Source organism: Lissotriton helveticus, chromosome 8 (assembly GCF_964261635.1).
Source record: "Lissotriton helveticus chromosome 8, aLisHel1.1, whole genome shotgun sequence".
Classification (NCBI taxonomy): domain Eukaryota; kingdom Metazoa; phylum Chordata; class Amphibia; order Caudata; family Salamandridae; genus Lissotriton; species Lissotriton helveticus.
This window is the reverse complement of record NC_136069.1, coordinates 270,072,931-270,097,877: the sequence shown is the minus strand read 5'-3', so window position 1 is coordinate 270,097,877 and position 24,947 is coordinate 270,072,931. Positions and strand designations below refer to the sequence as shown.

General features: G+C 44.9%; 1 protein-coding gene across 1 annotated transcript in view; it reads left to right on the top strand.

The window, feature by feature from the left end:
* The window catches only part of KBTBD3 (kelch repeat and BTB domain containing 3), an 87,284-nt gene extending 74,595 nt beyond the window's left edge, over nucleotides 1-12,689 (top strand). The window contains exons 2-3 of the mRNA XM_078655975.1: nucleotides 2,741-2,979; nucleotides 10,969-12,689. Coding sequence (XP_078512101.1) covers nucleotides 2,750-2,979; nucleotides 10,969-12,571 — 1,833 coding nt within the window. The 5' untranslated portion in view covers nucleotides 2,741-2,749 and the 3' untranslated portion in view covers nucleotides 12,572-12,689. The remainder of the gene's footprint in view (nucleotides 1-2,740; nucleotides 2,980-10,968) is intronic.
* Nucleotides 12,690-24,947: the final 12,258 nt, after the last annotated feature.

Here is a 24,947-nt window from a genome sequence, read left to right as displayed (position 1 = left end):
AATATGTTACTCGATCCCCAACGTGCTGTGGAGGACTCCTTGCATAGTCATACCTTGGGAGGTTGAGCAGTAGGTGTGGAAGAGGATGAGGCTGGAGAAAACTGAGCTTTGTCTGTTGCAGGGACACCTCAGTTATGACCCCTCCCTCGAAAGGGCTGCAAAGGATTAGTGGAAGTAGATGGACCAAATGCTCTCTTGTAGCCAAAGCCTCTTCTTCTGCCCTGTGGTCTAATAGGGTTCAACGACTTCCTATTCTCCGCAGATTTCTTAAACATGTCTTTCATCTTTTTGGGCAAACAGTTTAGATCCCAAAAATGGAAGTCGCATAAGAAGACTCTTCTGTGTGGCATCTGCCCTCCAAGATCTCACCTAGAGATGCTGATGCCCTGCAATCACCACACCGAGGCAGGAGCTGTGGCCCCCAAGGCATCAAAAGACACATATGCTAGAAAACGAACCTACTGCTCCATAACACATAAAGTCTGAGAAAAATCACTTCCCAACTGAATCTGTTTGTCCAATATCGAAAAGCCCTTCAAAAGACACTGAAACGCATATGTTGTAGTAGGTGCTGGTTATGATACCAAAGTTTGATGTCTTATGTGACCGGTTCATGGCCGCTTCAACATTTCTTCCACTTGGTTCTCCAGGGAAGCATCCTCCGAAACCATCTTACCTTCTGAGGACAGGCCTGCCATAATAGCATCCACCTTCAAGCATGGCAAGAATTTTTCAGCAAAACCTTCAATAGGATACTGTCTAGCCAGGATCTAGGGTAGGCTTGTTTCTCCACAATATCCCCGTCATGAAGTAACACCTTCCTTACTGACACATTGAGGGGAAGAGAGTTTCAGGTTCTGTCCTGTGATAATAGCTAAAAAGATCATCCTCCTGGCAAACCTCCGCAGCTGCAGGAAAACCAGATTCCCCCTCATATGCAATAAGACCACTGATAATTCTGGTCCTTGAACAAACCGCCCATGGATGTCCTCTTCTGGCTCCCGGTGATCCAAATCATCAACAGGGACCAACTTGCGAATTCGTTGGGTGAGAGCTTCTCTAGCCACAAAAGCTGCCTCCACTGCCATCTAAATCATAGACTGAATAGACTCAAGCACCATAGGTGCTGATTCCAGAGACTGAACCCCCTCTAGTTCCATTTATTCTTTGCCTTCCCATACTCCTCCATACTGCTGAACTAGCCTGGGGTCAGAAACACAGAAGTAAAAAAGGACTAACAGCCTTAAATAATAGAGGCCACTTGCACTTACAACATTTAAGGTTTGTAGGCCACTTCCAATCTTACGAGACTACTTCCTCAGGTAAAGGAGAGTAAAGTGCCTTGTTTGCTTTGTCTCCTATAAATTTTCTTTTTTTCTATTGATCATATAAATGCACCCTCTACTGCTAAAGCAGGCTGCAGGGACGCCATGAACTTTAACAAATGCCCACCCAGCCATTAGCGCTGGCCGAAAGGGTGCGATCCCGCGAGTCAGCTCTGCCAAGATAATCTCAGTGCAACGCGACCACTAGAGCAGGTCAGCAAGCGTAAAGCCAATGAGTATGCTACAGCTGATCTCTCTGGCCCGAAAATTTAAATAGGAACATGCTCTGCAGAGTTCCATAATAACGTAATCATAAAATAATACTCTACTCATCCATAGTAGAACCACCACCAAAGGGACATGAGCAAAAATGATCTGATAATGCCGACTTCCTCTGTATATAGCGGTGGCAGAGAGGAAGTCAGCCATATTTAGTGTAGTTTTCTTTAAGTTGATTCTAGGTAGGTAGAACCATTTCTGGGGATGTCCGTCTCACCCAGTAAGGACTCGGACAAGGAAGATGGGTTAGGAGGTAATGTGTTCTTTTTGTGTGTGAAAATGTTTACAGTGTGGTGAGACCTATGAGACAAAATTGTCGATTTGCACTTTTAAGTAGAAAAGCCCAGTGAATTTAAGACACATTTTGTATATCAAGATCCAATTCATGAAACTTATGCTTAGGTTTTGAAAATCATTATTGTAGGTGTACTCCTAATTCAGGAGATTTCCTTGAAATCTACAACAGGATGGTGAATGTACACAATTTCACTGTTAGCGGGTCTCTACGCTATCCACACTTGATACAAAATTTCTACTGTACTTCTAAGATATATCAGCAATATTTAAAAAAAATTGTAACTTAGAAATATATTGTATTCATCCAAAGATTACTATAAAACAGTGTATCATACACTCCATAAATATCAAATAATGATTATAGTTACTGGGCACATATAAGTTAAAATCTATAATAAAAGGTTACTAAACACTTTGTAAACATTTGCTAAAAATGTGAGTAGTCTTATAATAGCACTATTATCTTTGATTCTAAAACAATATCTAACAGCCTCTAGAGTAGAAATTATGTTTGCCTTATTAAAAATCGTTCGTAGGAGCAGTTTTCTAAAATACAAAAGTTTGGGGCTGATACGCAAAATGTGGATAAGAGTTTCAGTTTTGAGTCCACAAAGTCGACAAGCAGACTTTCTTTCCTTTAAGCGCTGGATTCCATCAGCAATAGATCTGACTGGCTGTGAGACGACCCAGATACACCTTCTCAGTAATTTGCCTGTTGATGCTTTTTGCCATAAACGTTCAGTCATTACATTTCAAAGCTCTGATTGTGTTGTCATTATTGTTTTCTGCATGCCTGGCCATTCCTTATCTTAAAAGACAAAGCTATTGTATAATTTCAGGTAAAAGCAATGAACATGGCACATCAGCGTGAATCGGCGAGTAGAGTATTGAGCAACGGGGTATCTGCTTCCCAAAATAAAAGCACCTTCCTGGTGGCTGAAGGTCACGGACAGCGAATTCTAAATGTCCTCCAGAGTTTTCGAGACCAGAATATGTTCTTTGACTTCAACATTTTTGTGAAAGATGAAGTCTTCGCTTGTCATCGTTGTGTCCTGGCAGCATGCAGCGATTTTTTCAGGTAAACCCTCAAGCTTGCCCGTATTACATACTCTGTATTGTACGTTGTTTTAAATCCAAACATGTTAGTTTCTTAAACTCCCACTCTGACATTTTTGCTCTGTTTTTCTCCTTCACATCTTTTTATGTGAATGAGGTTTGTTATTATAAAAATCATTGGTTTCTGATGAATACTTCTTCCCACAGATTCCTAGCTTAACAGGTGAGAGACTGGATTCAAAAATATTTTCCCTCTCAACAGTAGCTTTATAGAGCCGTCAAGTAGCACCGCATGACTACGGTTATGGCTACCTCTTCACAGAATGTGATGATATCAGCCTGTACAAGACACTGTCCGGTGTGCTGTCTTCAGTTCCTGTTTTTCCCCACTTTACCAACGCGGGTCCAGACCTCTTCTACCGAAATTCCCTCAAATGTCCTTGATTTTGATGTGCTGTTCCCCAATGGTGGTCTAGTTCTCATTGTTTTCGGAACCAATACTATTGTTGAAGAAACTCAAACCAGTTTCATTTTTCTAATCGTCTCAGGTCGGCAAGCTATGTCGGATTTTCTTAGGTATGTTTCTCGCAGTTGGCAAGGATAGGCCAGATCTAGTAAGCTTGGCAATTCCAGCCATCTGAATCCGACATCTCCTGGCTCCATGCCTTCACAGTTCTGGCCTCAGCACCAATTGCAAGTAAGCTGTTGCCTAAGAAGGCACTTGCCAAATTATCTTCATTGTCAATTTTGATGTTGTTCAAGGCTGCTCTACTAACTGCTTTGTGCAACACCTTAGCCCCTGAAGACTAGAAATATGTTGGGTGGCTGAAGAAAAGTTCAGAGCTTCCTTTGAGGGCCAGCCTCTTACTGAGCCTTTCCCAAAAGCCGTAAGATGTATGCAAATGGAAGAAGTTCTTTCTCTGGGATTTAAAGGCCTTGTGCATGCTTAACCTGAATTTTAGGTGATCAGAGGAAGAGGAGGCTGACAACCTCCTCTCCCCTTATTGTACAGGTGCTGGACTCTACTAAAACCTCCAAAAAGCTATTAGACTTGATACATTCCCAGAAGGGGGGCCTCCTATTTACTTCGAGGATGCCTGTTCATTCACATCAGTGATGCATAAGGCAGTGGAGAAGCCTGAGATGTCATTACAGGCTTTTGCAGCCCCAGAACCCCTTTTACCATTCAGCAAGATAAAACTGGAACTGAGGAGAGCTCCTGAAAGAATCTCTTTTTTGGGGCCAGCGGATCACAGACAAATTGCTCATTGCCTGGGACCCACACAGTCCAAACAAACTTTTTTATCGATGTTTCTTTTTCCTGGAAGCTTGGTGTTTCTAGCGTCATCTCTAAAACTAAACCCAAGTGCTTTTCCCACCGTGCCTCCAGACCATGTGTTCAAATGATTATACTTATTGGGCCAAATGGCTTTTATTTCAGGCATATTAGCCCAGTATACTGCCAAATCCATTTACCGTCTTGGATGACATGCCCACGCTGTGTTGACCTATAATTTCTTTCCTACCAAATCCTTTCAGTGGGTGCCTCAGGAGACAATGTCTCTTGCAGCATGGAATCCCTTCTGGTCTGTCCTCAAGAAATTTAATTGGTGACTGTACTTGTCCAACCTTACAGTGATCATCCCTTCAGTCCTCCGAAGTTGAATGCCAATGTTGTTATGGACATTTAATTTTGGGGTTGTTGCAGTTACCTAGGGGAGATGTCAGTGACGGACCTTTGGTCCCTGTCAGAACAATCAGCGCAGTTCAGTGTGCTTGCCTTGAGCATGGTCTACGTAGCTATAAGGACCTTCTTTCCTTCCATCTCTGGGCTTGTTGAGCAATTTCTTTCAGACAATACCACCACCACCACCACCACCACCCATTATGTCAATCAACAGGACAGTGTGGGTTATTGGAGTGATTGCTGGGAAGGCTTGCGGTAATGGACTGTGCAATGGGACTTTTTCTTGGTGCCTATCCGTTTAGCAGGCTAAATGTGAAGGTGGGTTACTACTTAATTCCACTGTCCCTTGTGAATCACAAATCTGAGTTTCATCCTGAAGTGATAAATAGGATCATCCTCCTACTGGGACCTCCTTGCATGGACCTCTGAGAGACAGCTTTAAACAGCAAACGCGCTATGTGCTTCATTCTACACTTCCCACCATGTGTTTCCAAGAGGATGCCTTGAGCTCAGCTGGTCACAGGGCTTATTCTATGCATTCTCTCTTATTCCTCTTCGTTTGATGGCCTGGAAAAGTTGCAAGACACTAAACACAACTGATAGTTATCTCCCTAGGTTGGGCAAGGAGGATTTGGTAAACAGAACTTAAGGAACTCTGCATTCAGCTCCTTTTTCCTCTGCTACCTGGAATACATCAGTTTTCAAAACAAGATGCCGGCTGCTGAAGTAAGTATATTTCCTGTGCGATTCAGCAGGCTCAAACCCTTTTGAGGCTTGCCTGTATGATTCTCAGCTCCCTCCTTTGCTCAGCAAGGATTACCAGTCTCTAGCCCGAAAGTGTACGTGGCTGCCTTTTTGTTTCTTTAAAATCGCTCACGGCCTGCCTTGTAAATTCCAGGTCCTTACCAAAACATGCTCTTGACATATTGAATCTGCTTAGTGAAAACTGTTGGAACTTAGTCTTCCTTACCGAAATTTGGCTAGGTAAATCATCAACGCCAGATATTGCTTGTGCTATTTCAAATGTTAATCAATATTACATTTGGATAGGGAAAACCACATAGGTGGAGGAGGCGACTTTTAATTTTCGTTCCCACTTCCCTGGCACAATGGACAAACTCGATGGCCTACAAGAAGTAGAAGGCATGATGATCTTCATTAAAATGATGCCCAATTGATAACGATAATTAATGTTTTAGTCCCCATCTACATCTTGTATACTAATTTCACTGTGCTGGGGATTTTAGTTGTTATATGGAAGAACTCCTAAGTAAACCATAAGGTCTGTTAAACGATGCCTTATCTGACTTAAATCTTACACAAGTGGTTTCAGGCTACCCATAAAATTGGCCACATGCTGGATCTAATATTTACAAATTGTTCCACGCTCAAAGCAGGCCCCAGAAATGTTTGATTTGGTCCGACAATAACCAAATGCCTTCTTTATTTTCATGCCAGGGAGAACAACGTATGTTTGATAACTCAGTTAGATTATCCAGAGCTTGGCACAACATATCAGATCTCCATCATCCAGATTTACTTTCGGCTTCTACGCTCCTCCTGGAAGGCAGTATGGAGGTGGACGTCACTTCCGTTACTAGACTGGGAATGTTCTATTAAGTTAGAAGAGGCCTAATGTCGATCCCTCTGTTTCAAGCAAAACTATTTCTCTTTTACCACAACTTCAAACATGCCTATACAAATGATTATTAAACAGTTGATACAAATCTTAGAAGAGAATGAGCTATTCCGCCCCACTAAGTATGGGATTGTGCTGGCTTTTGCATAATAATTACTTTACTTGAAGTAGCCGAATTTATAATGATCAGCTTAGATAAGGGCGCTGCGGTGGTTATAGTCCTTTTAGACATAGCCACAGTGTTTGACACTGTATCCCACACACCTCTCCTACAGAGCCTGGTAGTGGCAGGTATTTTAGTCAGGACTGACAACTGGTTGCATTCCTTTTTGTCTTACAGGTCACAGGGGATATATCTTCCACCTTTTGCCTCTGCTTCGAGGTTTCACTGAAAAAAAACAAAGGTTACAGAGATGTTATAGTTGGAAAATTGAATTTTAAAAAAACTTGGAAATTCACATAAAAAACAAAGGTTTCAAGGAGGTTATAGTTAGTCTCAGGTTTCACTCGTACAAAGCCAGTGAAATTCAGCTGTAACAGTTAGTGAGCTAACTATAACTCGCACCCCGCAATGCACTGCTTATCAATCAATCAGTCAATCAGGAGTTTGTTAAAGCGCGACTACTCACCCGTAAGGGTCTCAAGGCGCTAGGGGTGGGGGGGGAGGGGGGATGCAGGTTCCATTCCATCAAGGAGGGGGTCTGTCGAAGAGCCAGGTTTTGAGGTTTCTTGCGAAGATGGGGAGCGATGTTGTCTGTCTGAGGTGGAGCGGAAGGGCGTTCCATGCTTTGGCCGCGAGGAAGGAGAAGGAGCGGCCTCCCGATCTGGTCTTTCTGGTGCGGGGGACCACGGCGTAGGAAAGCTGGGCTGATCGTAGAGTCCTTTGGGGTGCGTGGAATTTGAGTCGGCTGTTCAGGTATGCTGGTCCGGTGCCGTGGAGGGCCTTGTGTGCGTGGGTGAGCATCTTAAAGGTGATTCTCGCCTCGACGGGGAGCCAGTGGAGTGTGCGCAGGTGCTGGGAGATGTGGCAGTGTTTTGGCAGGTTGAGGACCAGTCTTGCGGCGGCGTTCTGGATGTTCTGTACCTTGCGGATGAGGTTTTTGTTTATTCCGGCGTAGAGTGCGTTGCCGTAGTCGAGTCTGCTGGTGACCAGGGCGTGAGTGACTGTCTTTCGGTGTTCGAGGGGGATCCATTTGAAGGTCTTACGAAGGAGGCGGAGGGTGTGGAAGCAGGAAGATGAGACAGAGTTGATCTGGCGGTCCATTTTGAGCTCGGAGTCCAGGATGATTCCCAGGTTGCGTGCGTGGTCTGTGGGGGTTGGCGGGCTTCCGAGGGCGGTGGGCCACCAGGTGTCGCTCCAGGCATCGGGGTTTGGGCCCATGATGAGTACTTCTGTTTTGTTGGTGTTTAGTTGTAGGCAGCTGTTTTTCATCCATTTGGCGACGGCTTCCATGCCTTCTCGAAAGTTGTGTCTGGCGGTGTTGGGCTCGTTGGATAGGGAGAGGATGAGCTGGGTGTCGTCTGCATATGACACGATGTTGAGTCCGTAGGTTCTGACGATGGGGGCAAGTGGAGCCATGTAGACGTTGAAGAGCGTCGGGCTGAGGGAGGAGCCCTGGGGGACTCCGCAGGTGATAGGTGTGGGGTCCGAGAGGAAAGGGGGGAGTCTGACCCGCTGCGTCCTGCCGGAGAGGAAGGAGCAGATCCAGTCGAGGGCCTTGTCCTGGATTCCTGCATCATAGAGTCTGCGTATTAGGGTGCGGTGGGAGACTGTGTCGAACGCCGCTGATAGGTCGAGGAGGATGAGGGCTACTGTTTCTCCTTTGTCCAGTAAGGTGCGGATGTCATCTGTTGCGGCGAGGAGGGCGGTTTCCGTACTGTGGTTTTTTCTGAAGCCGGATTGGGAGGAGTCGAGGATGTTGTGTTCTTCAATGAATGTGGCGAGTTGGCTGTTGATGGCTTTCTCGATGACTTTCGCTGGGAACGGGAGCAGGGAGATGGGTCTGTAGTTTTTGAGGTCGGTGGGGTCCGCTGAGGGTTTCTTTAGGAGGGGGTTGACCTCGGCGTGTTTCCAGTCGTCGGGGAACGAGGCGGTCGCCAGGGAGCGGTTGATGGTTTGGCGGAGCATGTGTGCGATGGTGTTGGCGGCTCTGTTGAAGATGTGGTGGGGGCAGGGGTCCATGGGGGCCCCTGAGTGGATTGACTTCATTGTCTTCAGTGTGTCTTCGGTGGTGAGGGCTGTCCAGTCATCAATCGCTGGTTTCCGGGTGTCGGGGGTGGTTGGTGAGGGTTCAGTGTGTTGGTTGTCTTCGTCGAAGTTGCCGTAGATGCTCTTGATTTTGTGGTGGAAAAAGATGCTGAGTTTGTCGCAGAGGTCTTGTGAGGGAGGGATGTCGGTAGACTCGCTGGTGGGTTGGGCGAACTCCTTGATGATGCTGAAGAGTTCCTTGCTGTTGTGTGCGTGGGTGGAGATTCTGTCTTCAATCGCTTTTTTCCTCGTTTCTCTGATGAGTTGATGGTGGGCGTTGGTGGCGGCTTATGACCTTACATATTACATCACTCATGATATGGTCAGTGACATCACTGACATCTCAAGTGACATCACTCATGACATCATCCAGTGACTGAGAGAGTTTAAAAAAGTTTGACTGTTAAATATATGTACCACGGTGTATTGGTGAAATAGTGGGTGTATGAGTGCCTGTATGGCTGATTTAGTAGGACTGTGACTGACTGTATAAGTGACTTACTGGTTGTGTGAATGTCTGTATGGATGAGTGATTGGGTGAGTCAGTAGCTGTATGGGTTAGTGAGTACATGTGTCAGGGCTGTATGGGTGAGTGTGTATGGCCTTAGGGACTCCCCCACATTCTACACAATATAATGTTTATGTGCCTCGGGGGTGGCGGTCCCCGGGGAAAAGGGGGGGAGGGAGGTGAGCGGGCCCCCTGGATTTCTATTGTATCGTGACCTGAGGAGGTGGCAGTCCCCGGGTTTGCGGGGAGACCGTAGGGCCTCCCCTGCATTCTTTTTGTATTAAATAAAGTATGTGCCCTAGGAAGTGGCAGTCCCCGGGCTGTAGTAAAACCTTGGAGGGGATCCCATGAGACCTCTCCTTGATTACCCTCATGTCCCCAGGATTTGTCCCTCCTGTGGCCTTTTTTTTTTTTTTAAATTGCCACGGATTCGTGGATCCACCCGCAAATTTGCTGCAACTGATTTTGGACGTTAAAGGGCCACTTAATTCTTTTTTGAAACTCCCTAGGTTCAAAATTCCCAATAACAGTATGATTTTAAGACTTATATCCAGTCTTGCTAAGACGCATTGGAATGGTAGGTGGTCACTCTACTAATAATACTGAAATCATGTACACATAATGAACAAAGGACTCTAAATTACAACAATAGTCTAAGGAATTGAGTATCATCACCTGCTATATGGGTGGGATTGGCAGGACTACCATTAGTGAATCAACTATTGAGTAGACAAAATGTTATAGCAATAATTATTCCCATAGTGCTTTTCCACTTCTTTCTGTGCTCTGTACAGAATGTGACAGGAGGCAGGCCGAAAGGGAATAACATAGAGAGAAAATAAGTTGCTACTATCCTCCAAGAATGCATTGGCATTCAAATCACCAGTTATGATTGGAGATTATTGACACATATCAATTCGGTTAGAAATTAATTTGGCCCTTTTCATGATAGAATTGTAACTTTACATTGATGTCATTAGTGTGCCAGGTCTCCTGAAAAGAAAACTATACAGGCATCCATTTCAAGAGCACGTACCTTTAAATCTCTCATTTTAGGACTTACTCATTATGGGCTATCGTAGAGCCGCGGCAAGTGGAGGGTGTTTCGGAGGGGCAGAGAGGCGGGGTGGGGGAGGGGCAGGGCGGGGGGGGGGGTGCTAAAAACCGGAGTATGGATAATTGAAGGTAAGTAAACAATTGAATTAATAAAACGAATTTCGTAGCGCGCCCTGCATCGCAAAATGTGTTGCAGGGTGCGCTACAAGATTTGTTTTATTTATTAAATTGTTTACTTACCTTCAATTATCCATACTCCGGTTTTTAGCACCCCCCACCTTGCCCCTCCCCCGCCCCGCCTCTCCGCCCCACGGAAACTCCCTCCACGGGCCGTGGCTGCTATCGTATGACAATTCCCTCCTTTACCATCGTCCACGTTATGGTTTGAAAATGCGAATAATTTTATTAAGGAAAATGTGGAGCTTCGAACCGCAAACTACTACGTTTTATGTGCAATTGTAGAAATGAAGACATCTTTATGAATTGGCCTGTAAAAAGTAAAATTGTAAATGGCACATTTTACGCAGGCCAACTGGAAAAGTGTCTGTATCCAGTACAGCTAATCCAATGTAATTGGGTGTGGATATGTGGTCGAGAAAAGACTTCTGTAGCTTTTGTAGTGACAACGTGTCACTGAAGTTTGAAAGGCGAGGGATAGAAAGCTGTCAACATTAAGTGAATATAACATTATTTTGGCAGTCTTTTTAGTTTTACACTGTTCAACCTTGTTTGAGCTCAAGACTGTGTTGTTCTTGGTATCTAGCAAAAGGACCGAATTCACTTTAAGAGTTATGTGTATCTTTGTTTCTGTGATGTCAGTGCTCATAACTAGAGATTGTTCATATTCTGTTATGGTTTGTGTTTGACTTTCAGAGCCATGTTTGAAGTTAATATGAAGGAAAGAGATGATGGAAGGGTTACTTTAACCAACCTATCTCCCCAAGCGGTGAAGGTGTTTCTTGATTACGCCTATACAGGAAAAACACAAATAACAGAAGACAACGTAGACATGCTCTTCCAGCTTTCCTCGTTTCTACAGGTTTCTCTTCTTTCCAAAGCTTGTAGCGATTTTTTGATAAAAAGCATTGACTTAAGCAATTGTTTGCAATTATTAGCAATATCGGAAAGTTATGGTTCTTCTAGGCTATTTAACCATGCTTTAGATTTTGCTTTACAACATTTTTCTTTGTTACTTCAATCAGCCGACTTCCTTGAGATGGGCGTGGATATATTAGAAAAATGTTTAGAAGCAGATGAACTAAATGTCCCTGCAGAGGAGTCAGTTTTAAATGCTGTTTTCTCTTGGACCAAACATAATCTGGAGGTAAGACCGAGATACTTGCCAAATTTGATGAATAAAGTAAGATTGCATCATATATCCGAATCTACTCTAATGAAGTGTCTTACTTCCGAAGACCAGTTGCTGAAAAGCACTAACTGCTCAGTACTGATCAAAGATGCAATACAAAATGTTCAAGACTTTGGAGGCCTGTTCCCGGACACTCGCATTTCAACTACAGAAAAATATATCTTTGTTCACAAAACTGAACAAAGCAATGGAAGGCGACACACATTTTGCTACAATATTAATACTGGTAAGTGGGTAGAACTTCCTCAAATTCGCATTCTGGATCTGCCTGGGTCAAGTCTTTCCTGCTATGCAGAAAAAATATTTGTAACGGGTGGATGTAAAGGATCATGCTGCAGGGCAGTTAGGCTTCATATTAATGAGCGACATCATGAAGCCACTGACAACACCTGGTGCTACTGCCCATTGACCAACAACTACTCCTTAGTCTCTCCCATGAAGAAACCCAGGACGATGCATGCTTCTGTAATGGCTGTCAATCAATTATTTGTGATAGGTGGTAAAACTAAAGGCTCTCACAACATCAAAAGCCTCTTGAATGTTGAATCGTACAGCCCGCTCACAAAACAATGGAAACCCGTAAGCCACTTGCCAAGAGGAATATACTACCCAGAAGCTAGTGCATGCAAAAATGTTATTTATGTCCTTGGGTCAGAAATTGAGATCACTGATGTATTTAACCCATCTCTCGATTGTTTCTTCAAATACAATGCTGAGGTTGACCAGTGGTCAGAGCTTGTGGCAGAGTTTGGACAGTTTTTTCATGCAACTTTGGTCAAAGCGATCCCTGTTAACTTTACCTTGTACATATGTGACCTCTCCACCTACAAAGTGTACAGTTTCTGCCCCGAGACATGTGTCTGGAAGGGAGAGGGTTCCTTTGAAAATGCTGGCTTTAATGCTGGAGCTGTTGGCATAGAAGACAAAATTTATATTTTAGGAGGGGATTATGCTCCAGATGAAATCTCAGATGAAGTTCAAGTGTACCACAGTAGTAGATCTGAGTGGGAGGAAGTTTCACCGATGCCAAAAGCCTTGACAGAATTCCACTGTTGTGTGATTCAGTTCAGTAAGCACAGGGACCCATGGAGGTCCAGCCACATGTAATGGTGAATGTTATAATGCAAATGCTTTTTTTTCTTCAGATCTTTAATAAAGTACCAAGAGAGTGTAACTGTTTACTTCATCAATAAATCCATGTTGTTTTGAAAAAAAACCAATAACAATTAACACACTTTTGTGAGGTATTATGTCTCTATCGCTTGTCGACAACATAAGCACTTTTCAGATAGAGGTATTATGTCTTCAGCACTTGTAGACTGCATTAGTACTTTCTAGAATGAGATATTCACAAAGGTGTACGTTTTTACTAAAAATAAAAAACATTAGTATGTCCAGCACCACCCATGGCCAACCACTGGTACTGCAACACCCTCCCATAGAAAATATTGTAGGTAGGAAATTAAAATACAACTTTATATAAAATAATGTTTAATAAACTATTTAAAATAGTTAAAATATAAATAACTATAATGAAATCTTTAAAAAAGATATTGAAAAGTACAAATGTATTTGAAAACATTTCAATACCTCATTTTGAATTTAAAAATGTTACAATTTTTTTTAATAAAATATGACTTAAGGGATACGTTTTGTAGAACTACAAAATGCAGTTTGTGAGTATGCCCTTTACATATGCAGCACTTGTCGGCCATATGAGCACTGTTATGTTATATTGATTTGTATAGCGCACTAATCCCCCAAGAGGGTATCCAAGCCCTTGGATAGGTGTGTAGTAGGTTTGTGGTCCACAAGGTGCTTATACGAAGAGCCAGGTCTTCAGCTTCTTGCAGAACTCAAGAAGTGAGTAGGAGGCTCTGATGTGTTGAGGGAGGCTGTTTCCTCTCTTGTTTGCAATGTAGGAACATGAGTTAAGTTTGTATGTACATACTGGCCCGTTGCCCCACGAATACAATTTGAAGACCATATATATCAAGAATATCATTACAAACATACATTTGTAACCCCTGCATAACCTGCAGGTAAAACAGCAAAAACATTGCGCAGTTAGTCCCAAATCCCACAGGACCTCCAGTTTTGCTTTTGCGGATACAGGGAATGAGTGAGAGTGAGGCAGAGCGTAGGTGTCTGGTGGATTGGTGAAAGTGTATACCGCTGTTCAGGTATTCTTGTCCTGTGTTGTGTAGGGCTTTGTATGTATGCGTGAGAAGTTTGAATTGGCTGTGCGTGTGAATGGAGAGCCAGTGGCATGGGAGGTTGAGTATAAGTCTTGCAGCAGTGTTCTGGATGGTCTGGAGTCAGTGTAGAAGTTGTTTGGATATTCTGGCATAGTCTAGCCTGCTGGTGATGAGTGTTTGCATGACGGTCTGTATAGTGTTCTAAGGCAACCATTTGAAGATTTTTTGCAGCATGCATAGGATGTGGCAGCAGGAGGTACTCAGTACGTTGACTTGAATCATCATGTTGAGCTTGATGATCCTTAGATTTCTTGCATGGGCTGTGGGTGTTGGACCTAGCTCCGAAGGCCACCAGGTGGGTTCCCATGGACAGGTCTTCTTGCCGAAGACCAGTGCTTCAGTCTTGTTGCAGTGTACAATCCGGAAAAGCTCTTAATCTCCGACATCCACACAAAACTGGTAGCATTCTTAACATCAATCCTGACCTAACCACCAACAAAATAAACCCCCTACCCGGTGCATAGCTTATATAGTAATCTATAGTTTACAAAGGACTGCAGATTGGCAAAACAAGCACTGGTGAATGCGCTAAAATCCATCTGAGGACTGCATGGCTAGGGGTCTGTACAAGAAGACGCTAAGAAGGGCTAAGAGGAAAGAAGCTCGTTGGAGTGATTTGGTGTTGGCTGTCAGGTCTGGTGACAATCACTCATTCTAGAAAATAGTTGCCCATGGGAGCAGGTGCTCTAACCCACAAATAGACTGTCATCTGAATCCTGGAGGTTGGGTAGACCAATTCACCAAGTTATACTGCCACACTGCAATTGACCTCATTGTACCTTTTTGCCTGCCCCCCTATTACATTTCTTCAGACCTTCACTTTACACTTGGGGAAACTGATAGCCATCACTGCAAGTAAACTGGGAATGGCCACAGGACCAGATAAAATCCCTGGCGAGCTACTGCACCAAGACATGTCAGTCTGGGCCCCATATGTTAACTGCCTGAGCAACGCAATAACAGCAGCGACTTGAGCCACAATACATGGAAAGTGGTGAAGATTATCCCCATTTATAAAAAGCGGGATTGGGGTAGCACTTGTAATTACAGGCCTATGAGCCTTTTGGATATTCTCCAAAAGTTTTATTTGAAGCAGATCTTAAACTAAATGACTGGATCAAAGGTGCAGAGATCCTAACCAGACCCAAAATCAGCACCTCATAACTTTAATACTTTTTGTAGGGATATGGGCCTGAAAATCAGTGTTTTAAAAAACAAACTTATGGTAGTTAGATCTCACAGATCATTCAAAAATAGCTTAGATTAGGCAATGAGAAATTGGAGTAAGGCTTTAGATTTGAATATTCTAAAGTGGGATGGGTATGCCCAGACGTGGGTCCCTTGCTCACTGTGCCACTGGATTTCAAGCTAGCCTGGCTGATGAAGGGTGACATACCCTGAAACCAGTCCCAGGATGCTTGTTTCCGGTCCAGGGAGGACCTGGCTTGGCAGTTCGGTCTAGACTGTTCCCATGAGGCACAGGGTCAAGACTGATTTGCATATGGCTGGGTCCAAACTGGGGTGCCATAGTGGTCAAAAGAACGACGGATTTAACCCAGATTTTTTGGCTGGAGGAGAATGTTTGCATTGTCAGCATCCCGTCCATCATTTGTTTGCTGTAACACTTTTAGAAAGGTGGCATTGTCTTACTTTAACTATTCTATGCCTCTGCCGACCTCTGAAAACACGTCATGATGACAGTTGGCCTGTTTGTACATTCACTCTAGACAGTCACATAAAGGGAGCTCAGGTGAGCCTGGGCCATCACCAGGCTGATGGGCCTTCCTGATCTAGAGTGGTGAGACGAGTTGACACTGACCCCTAAATAGGGCTGTGTCTGTCCTCACACAAAGAAGGACAGGAGGGGAGAGGCTGCAGCCTTACTGTTAAAGCGGTCGACCTTGAAGCTGGAGAACCGGGTTCAAGTCTCAGCAAGGACGCTCAATATCCTGTGATTCTCGGCAAATCACTTAGAGGCACATGCATCAAGCAAAATACTGGTTGCAATTGGGCCAATTTGCAGAATCGGCCCCTTTGCAACCTGTATTTTGCCATTTGAGATGCATCAACCCAAAATCCAATCGTAAAATAGGTCATTGCTAATTTTGTGATTACCTGTTTTGCGATTGCATGTAGGGAATCGCAATTTTTGATTCCTTAAATGCAATGCAAGAAGCAATCTGAGATTGCGACTTTGCATTAAGGACATGACTTTAGGGCATGTGGGTGTGCCACATGTGCGCACACGCATGTGTTGGCGGTGCATCAGGGTGGCCTTTAGGCCCCCTAGCATCCTTGAAATTGCATTTGTAATTTGTGAGTACCTATTTGGTACTCGCAGATTGCCAATGCTGTCCCATTCATTCCTATGGGCCTCCAGTTCCATAGGAATGAATGGGAAGGCATTCCCTAATAGCGAATCACAATTTGCGATTCACTATTAGGGAATGTGTTGGAATGGTACTTTATTTATCAATTCCTACATGCATAAGGAATTGCGAGTTCTCAATAGCGATTCCTTAAAAATCGCTATTAAGGAATCGCAATTCCTTACTTTGATGCATGTGCCCCTTAATCTCCGCGTGCCTAACAAAAATGAATGTGTCCATCTGTAACGAAACTGGCGCTCATGTAAAGCGCTTGTATACCCAATGTCTCGGGTCTGGTTCGCACTATATAAAATCGTTAAAAAAAAAATGATTAAGTCTCCATCTCTTGTAGTGTGTCTGGAGCCAGGGCAAAGAAGGGCAGTGTCTTGAGCACTACAAAGACCTTTCCTTGAAGTACTGGACCTCTGACACCACATACTGGGAACACTTCTTGACTGAGGACATTCTGCCAGGAAAAAGAACTGGATAAGCTGTCAGGAGGGACTGACACTTAGCTTTTTGGTTTGCTGTGTTGGCCTGCTGATTGCTGCTTCTGTCCTGGGTGTGAAAGGACTGGACTATGCTTTCTGTATCCTGCTTCCAAGGTTCTCCAAGGGATTGAGTTGAGCTTGCCTCCTGTTAAGAAGTCTTAGGGCCATCAAAGACTTCACCTGTTCTTGCTAACAGCACTTGGACTCTTCGGCTGAGAGTCCTTGCTTGCCAAGTGGTGCCAAATCCAGTTCCTTCCTGGGCCCTTGGAGTCGAGGGGTGTGTGCCTTTACCCAAGAAAAGCAACATCAACGCCATCATCGCTACCTCTACCTGCACCGGAGCAAACAGCATCACCAGTGAAGCGTAAGACACACAGCCCTGACTTGCACTGACTCCAACATTGTCATCGAGGCTGCTGCCTGCACCGGAGCCGAGGGCACCACTCATGAAGAGGACGATATACCACCCTGACTTACACCGCATCCCCGACTTCACCGATGACAGCGCTCCTGCATCAACACCATGCCGCTGCCTGTACTGGACTGAGGGCACTGCTCATGAAGAGCAGAATGCACTGCCCTGATTTACACCGCAGTCCCGGCCAAGCTGATGCCAGTGCTTCTGCATCTACACCACGGAGCCGAAGCCTCACGGCCTGATCTTCGACAATGTATTGATCCTGCTCCACAGTAAGGAACCGAGGTACAGCACCTGCCACCACAGCCTCACCTCTCCTGCAGCAGTAAGGAACTGACACATCACCTACTCTGCCCGGCAGTAAGGAACCGACGCCTCAACTCCCCTGCAACTGGAAGGAACTGACACTGCACCGGCCTCCACGACACCTCACCTGCCACGTGTTTTGCATCGTCATTGTTTTTCAGGACACTTCCAAGGTGATGTACTAGGATTTGCCCGACTCCGTCAATGGCCCTTGCTCCATCGAGGTCGGATTTTCTTTGTGGACTCGTCAACCACGACCAAATAGACTCAATAGGAGCTATTTTTGATTTCTAAACATAATACTTGATTTAATCTTTCAAAAGTGATATCTTGATTTGTATATGTTGGATTTTTGTCGTTTTGGTCTTGTTTCATTCAGATAAATACTGGCTGTTTTTCTAAATAGTTGCGGGGTCCTTTTGTAGTGTTATCACTGCGTTCGTTCGTGTGTATGTGTACAAATACTTATACATTGCCTCTGGGCTAAGCCTGACTACGCTACCAAGGGGGTGACCAACTGTTCTCTTAGGTGTGTAACTCCCTTACCCCGACTAGAGTGGTGCGTTCTGCTTGGCTCAAGTGCTTACCCTAGCCAACGAGAACCGCCATTTCTAATAATATAAAAATAAAACATTCTTTGTTTCCATTAATGCTTTAACGCTAACAAACCACAGCAGGTGTGGCATTTATAAATAATAAATTCAATTAGCGTTTTGTCAGTTCACTGCATTTTTTAAAGGTGACAATTATTACAAATTACAAATAGTTGATATATAAATCAATACAGTGTGAAGAATGATTCTGCATCTCTAGCTCACCTTTTCAATACAGCACAAAAACTGTAGTAATATTCTGAAAATTAACAACTTCACGTTTATTGATATTTTATAGGAGGGCACAAATTAACATAGACATTCTAGAATGAAAACCCAGCATATCCAGAGGAACAGTGTTTGATCAGTCCTTTTAATAGAACCGTAATACGGGCTTTATAGAAACAATAAATACTGCAGGCGTCTCATGGTGTAGTGTGTTGACTAAGCTAAGAAGGGGCGAGAAATCACAATCTGTTTTGTTAATAAGCCTGTCTTTCTCCCTGAAAAGACTTACATCAGAGAAAATGTTGACATAATTTGCTCGCTTCACAACGGTAATAGTATCCATGACGTTGAAAGCAGAATGTAGATGGTTTCATCTGCTTAGATCGACCTGAGGACCTTAGCATTACGCATTATATGGTAAGAATATTGGGCAAAAATAAATTTATCTCAATTCACAAAGAAAAGTGTAAAAGTACAGACAGAGTTCTACTACTCTGCCTGATAGTACTTTTGCACTTTGTTTTGCTTCTCGCAATATAAGTGTAAAAAGTATTCTTATTTTCCAGGTTGCTTCTCGCAATATAAGTGTAATAATTAATCTTATTTTCTAGGACGGTGCTCCATTGATTTGACTAAAACACCCGGATTATAGTCAAAAGAACTGGGAGAAGATATCCCTCAGGAAAATATGTTTCACTCTTTTATTTATGAGAAGATTTCTTAAAATGTCGAATGTTCCTTTGCCCTCACACCAAACACTCCACTGATGTATTTCTTACCATTGCGGTTGTTTGACTGTTGTTGTATGACTTTATTCGATATAAAAAATATCTTAAAAGTATAAACAATCCAGATCCAGTAAATTGAGACAATCCCATATTAAAAAGAACGATATCACAATGTCATACAATCAATCAGTAAAACACGTACGTAATAATTAAGAACAAGTTATACAAAATGTAAAAATTCCTTAAAAACTATACAAGATAAAAACAATTCAAATATCATAGAATCCGTAGATGCAACAGGAGACCATACTATTGTACCTGGTTTTTAGCAGCATTAGCCTTCAATAACTTGCTTCTGGTTAGCCAGGCACAGCCCAGAAATTTAGCTGTCCCACAAATTGTACTAAGAGAGGATGTATCAGATTTTAGAATGCGCAACGCCTCCCTGTAGTTCCTCGCCCCCAGATTAGTACATACGGGTGTCAGCCATTTTCTTCTCGGGAGTTTGTACGCCGGACAGGCAAAAAGAAAGTGTGGAATAGATTCTGTGGGAGAAGCACAGGCGGGGCACTTACTACCTTTCGCAACTCTAGAATTCCACCCTACAGTGAAGTCATTGAGAGGGAGTTTTCCTTACCTCAACTTCAGGTATAATGCCCTATCACTCGGAGATTTAATGAAGACGAGAAAGGGCTCCAGTTTGGCGGTGGGTTTATGGTCTAGGAATTGCTCAGTCAATGTGCCCCGCGTAGAGTTTGTAATGGCTTCTGTAGTGACCCACTCCCAATAAGCTTTCTTTACTGCCTGTTTTGGCGGTGGAATCTGGCCTTCCCATGTCGCCGCCAGTCCAATGTCCTCCACAAGCTGTTTCAATTTGACTATCCAAGTGATCTTGTGGGCTGTGTCTAGACGGACTAATTCACTCAGGCCAGAAGCATAGTTAGACAGTTCGGGGGTCCTTCTCGGGCGCACCCAAAACAATAGGGGGCGTAGCCTAGCTATTTCAATAATTGGGTGTTTCCCAAAATCATGGCGGAGCGGAACTAGTGGGGTCGATGGAGGAACTGAGACCAGATCCCTAAAAAACGTATTTTCTGATCTGACTAGGTCCACGGTGTTCTCAAATCCCTAAAGTTCCGCCCCGTAAAGGGACGAAGGCAGTGCTTTTCCCTCATACACCTTAATGGCTGGGGCTACTGGCCTGCTGTGTGAAAGTCGCTGGTGTCTTGCAATTGCCCCCGAGACTCGTTTGTGGTTAAGCAGCATTTTTGACAGGTGGGAACTCCACTTTATCGAGTTGTTGACCCGTACACCCAAGTAGTCGAAAGTATTGACTAGTTCTAATGGGGAGTCATTCAACTTGATGGTGTTCCTGAATCGTTTAGATGGAGCCAGTGCCATAAGCTTGGTTTTGGATGTGTTAATACATAGGCCCCTGGAATTGCAAAATTGACTAAACCGATCCAGTAATTTTTGGAGTCCCAATGGGCTTTTTGAAATCAAGAGGGTGTCGTCAGCAAAAAGCAACTTGGGGGATTTCTCCCCTGCCAGGGTTGGGGCGTCGGCTGGGTCCTCTTTCAAATGGTCTACCACCCCATTAACAAAGAGGGAGAACAAAGTCGGGGCCAAAACGCAATCCTGGCGTACCCCTCTCTCTACCGCTACCCTGTCCGTTAGGTCACCCTGGCATCCCCACCTGATTCTGGCAAAATTCCCCTCGTGTAGGCTTTTAATAAAGTCCAGAATCAGACGAGGAGTGCCCAGGTCGGACAGAACCTGCCATAGCTTGGCACAAGGGACCAGGTCGAAGGCCGTTCTTAAGTCAATAAATGCCAAATATAGGCTGCCTTTCTCGATAATTACAGATTTCCAATAGATCGTATAAAATCTGAAGACCTGATCCATCGTGCCGACCCCCTGCCTAAATCCTGCCTGAAAATGGGAGAGTACATTCTCCTCCTCCATCCACAACCTTTGCCTACCACTTTCTGTACTACATCAATTAGACTGATCGGTCAATAGTTGGCAGGGTCCTCCCTCTCCCCCTTCTTGTAAATAGGCACTACCTCTGCGCCTTTCCAGGAATCAGGAACCGGATAGCCACTCGCTATGAGGTTCATTACCTGGAGGATGAAAAGGGCCCACCTCCTTTGATCATGTAGTAATAAGTCACCAGGGATGCCATCTGGACCCACCGCCTTGCCTGGTGCTATGCTTGCAATGGCCGATGACACCTGGATGGATGGATGGATGGATGGATGGATGGGTTTTTATATAGCGCAATATCACCGCCAGGTCTCAAAGCGCTTTGCATTGGGAACCCGTCCTGGTTTTTCCCTGTGAGATAGCCCCTACTGGGTATCCCCAAGGTGAAAGCCAGGCATCCCGCCGCGGGGGGCCGTAGTGGAGATTAAGCAAGCTATTGCCCAGAGTTGCAGAGTGTGAACCTGTGATTCGAGTAGGCACCGAAGCGAGAATTACCGAGTCCGTGGACATTTTGGGCTCAAGACCCTGCCGAGTCGGGAATTGAACCCTGGTCCCGGGTCTGATCTCAGCGTCCGGGTCTGCCTCATCTAACCAGTGAGCCACACTTCTCCACTCATTAAGCCCAAATAAATCCCCAGCTTCCGGGGTCACTATGGTAGTCAGCTGGGTCCCTTGGTCAGAGGAAGTACACCCTACATCTCCAGAATACAAGCCCTGGAAATGGACAAACCATTGACGACCTGTAATGTGGTTGGGGAGCGGATCTGCTCCCCGCCTCATGCTTATATTAATAAGCTCCCAGAATGAGGTGAAGTCCTTCAACTGTGCAGCAAATTTGAGCTCCTGCCAGTGTGATTCTTTCAACAAGCGCTTTGCTTGATCTATTGTCCTAGAATAGATCTTTCTAGCTAGGCTAATTTTGGACTGATCTTTTGCCCTAAGGGCCACGGATAGGTCCTGTCTTTTTTCCCTGCATAAAGCAGTGTACCACAGATTGGTCGATTGTGGAATATGGGCTTTCCGGTCCCTATTGTCTTTTTTACGAAAGAACTCACCCAGCTTTCCAATCGTTTCCTGGTAGAACCCAGGGAGCTTAGAATTCTCAGAGATGGAATCGAGTAGATCCAGATCCAGGATCCTCTGCTCAATAAGGTCCCCAATGTTATCAAGTGTCTCACCCTGGTTTGCGACCATATGCCACCTAAGGCGTCGGTTGCAGTTGGATGGTACTACCTCCCTTGTTGACAGCAACGTAGTACTAGCCCTCAGAATGGATGTGTTGTTATGTTATGTTAAAAGGTTTTCTACCGCGCATGGTCACCAATTGGTTTCATGGCGCTCAGAGACAAAGCAGAAAAGAAAAGCAGAGGGGTTTAATCATGAGCTAGCTGGAAAAGATGGGTTTTGAGAAGTTTACTAAAACAAATGTAGTCTGGACAGTCGGATAGTGGAGGGAAGGGAATTCCAGATGGAGGGGGCGAGAAAAGAAAAACAAGAGCCGCCATGTTTTTTCCGTTTAAACCTGGGAGTGATTTAAAGGTTGTGAGCAGAGGATCGAAGATTCCTGGAGGGAATGTGGCGCTTAAGGCTGAGTGAGGTGAAGGCTGGGACAAGACCAATGAGTGACTTGAAAACAGTACATCCCAGTTTGAAAATGCATCGTGAGGCTACCGGGAGCCAGTGCAATCTCTTCAACAGGGGCGAGACATGTTGGTACTTAGGCTGTTGAAAGACCAGTCTGGCCGCCTGATTTTGCACCAGCTGGAGCCGACGAAGATGGTAGGCAGAAATCCCGACATATAGGGAGTTGGCATAGTCGATACGGGAGGTGACAAGGGCCATGATGACAAGTATAAGAGCCTCTATGGTGAGGAACCTTCGAATTTTGCCAATTCTGCGCAGATGGTAAAAGCATGCAGAAGTGACGGCATTGATTTGCGGTCTCATGGATAGATCACTTGAGATCATTACGCCGAGGCTCCTCACGGTATCGACGGGACATGGAGGGGGGCCGAGGGATTGGGGCCAGAAACTGGAATCCCAAGGATTGGAGGACCCTCCAGTCAGTACCAGCTCCGTCTTGCTGGGATTGAGCTTCAGCTGGCTGAAGTGCATCCACTCAGAGATGGTAAGCATAGTGGACTGAAAGTTGGTGCGAGAGGCAGAAGAGGAATCGATGGGAAAGATTAACTGTAAGTCGTCCGCATAGTTGAAGATGGTTACTGGAGTGTGACGGAGGGAAGCTAGAAGAGGTTGCATATAGAGATTGAATAAGAGGGGCGAAAGAGCAGAACCCTGAGGGACACCACAGGAAAGTGAAGAGTAAGGAGCAGAGAAGGTGGATAGGTGAACCGATTGAGAACGTTGGTGTAAGAAGGAGCTGATCCAAGTTAAGGCCAGGCCCTGGATGCCTGCATTTGTGACACGGTCGATCAAGATAACGTGATCGACCGTGTCAAACGCTGCCGACAGGTCTAATAAGACAAGGGCCTGGGTGAGGTTCCTATCGGCACCTTGTCTCAGCGCATCCATCACAGCCACGATGACAGCTTCGGTAGAATGGGCCGGTCTAAACGCGGCCTGTTGGTCATCGAGAAAGGAGGATTTTTCAATGAATGCGCTGAGGCATTGGGTGACATAAGTCTCCAAAACTTTCCCCAGATAGGGGAGGAGGGAGATAGGCCGATAGTTGCTCAGAACAGATGGATCAGCACCAGGCTTTTTAAGTATGGGCACAACGACAGCTAGTTTGAAAGCATCGGGGACAGAGCCTGTAGCGAGTGAGTCATTGAGGAGAGCCAGGGGGGGACCTGGACAGGCCAAAAAGGCAGCAGTCATTAGGGGAGCCAGAGCTGACCGCATGTAATAAGGAAGTGAATTCGGTCAGGGAGATGGGGGGGAATTCAGACAGACAACAGGGATTCATGGGAGGTAAGGAGCAGACGCTGGAAGGAGAGGGGGAAGGAATATTGTTTTTGATGTTAGAAATGTTCTCGATAAAAAATGAATTAAGTGAATTGCAGAGAACTTGTGAAGGTTGGGGTTGCGCAGTGATACGGTCAGGCAGAGAGAGTTCTCCTACAATTGAAAAGATGTCCTTGGTTTTAAAAGCAGAACTAATAATTCTGCTATTTGTTATCCTCCTTTCTTCTAAGTTGCATGGACAAGGGGTTGTGGTCACTTTCAAGACTTGGGATAACCTCCATATCAATGAGGTCAGCCCATAGACGTAGATCCAGCAATATGTAATCGATGCGGGAGGGAGAGCTACTCCTATTAAATGTATTAGCTCCAGCGGGATCAGAGCGGGTCCTGCCGTTGACTGCCCTTAGATTATGCTCTAAGGTCAGGGCATTGATTTGAATGGCTCTTTGGGTCCATTTCTTTATTGGCGCTACATTGAGTGTTGGGATAGCCCATTTGGTGTCCTCCGCTCCAGTACCCAGGATGTCTTCTTCACTCAGGGGTTCGAAAGTGCAGTTAAAATCACCTGCAACGATGATCCCCGCATTGGTATCAATAGTGGATAGTCAAGAAATGTTAGGATGGATGTCGCTTGGGCACCAGGGGACCCTCTGGCATAGACATTAAAGATCTCCAGGTGGGCGACGTCTTTGTCGCCTCTGATTGTCAAATGCAAGATATCCTGGGACGGGGTGTTATGTTTGGATACGGACCAGTTTAACCCGATATTGATCCATACAAGGAGCCCCCCGAGGGACGTCCTCTGCCTGAACTAATCGCCGGGATGTAATAGGTGGAATACCCCGGCATGTGTAGGGGGACCAAACTCCACGTCTCCTGGGACAAGCAGATGTCATAATTGCCGATGAATTCATTCCATCCTGGAAGATCTAATTTATTTTGTAACCCTGCTATGTTCCAAGAGAGGAGCTGGATCACCCCAGCATCTTTATTGGCAGGGTCGGCATTTCTCACTAATAGATTAGGGATTATTTTCTATAGTCACCGATACTTCTCCTCCCTGATCAGGCAAACTAGGTTGTTTGACTGTCATTTAATGGGTTTGTCCCCTTATGCATGCAGTGAAGTAAAGACAGTAAAACTTATTTATATGCTCACTACAAGCCCTGTTATTGAATCAT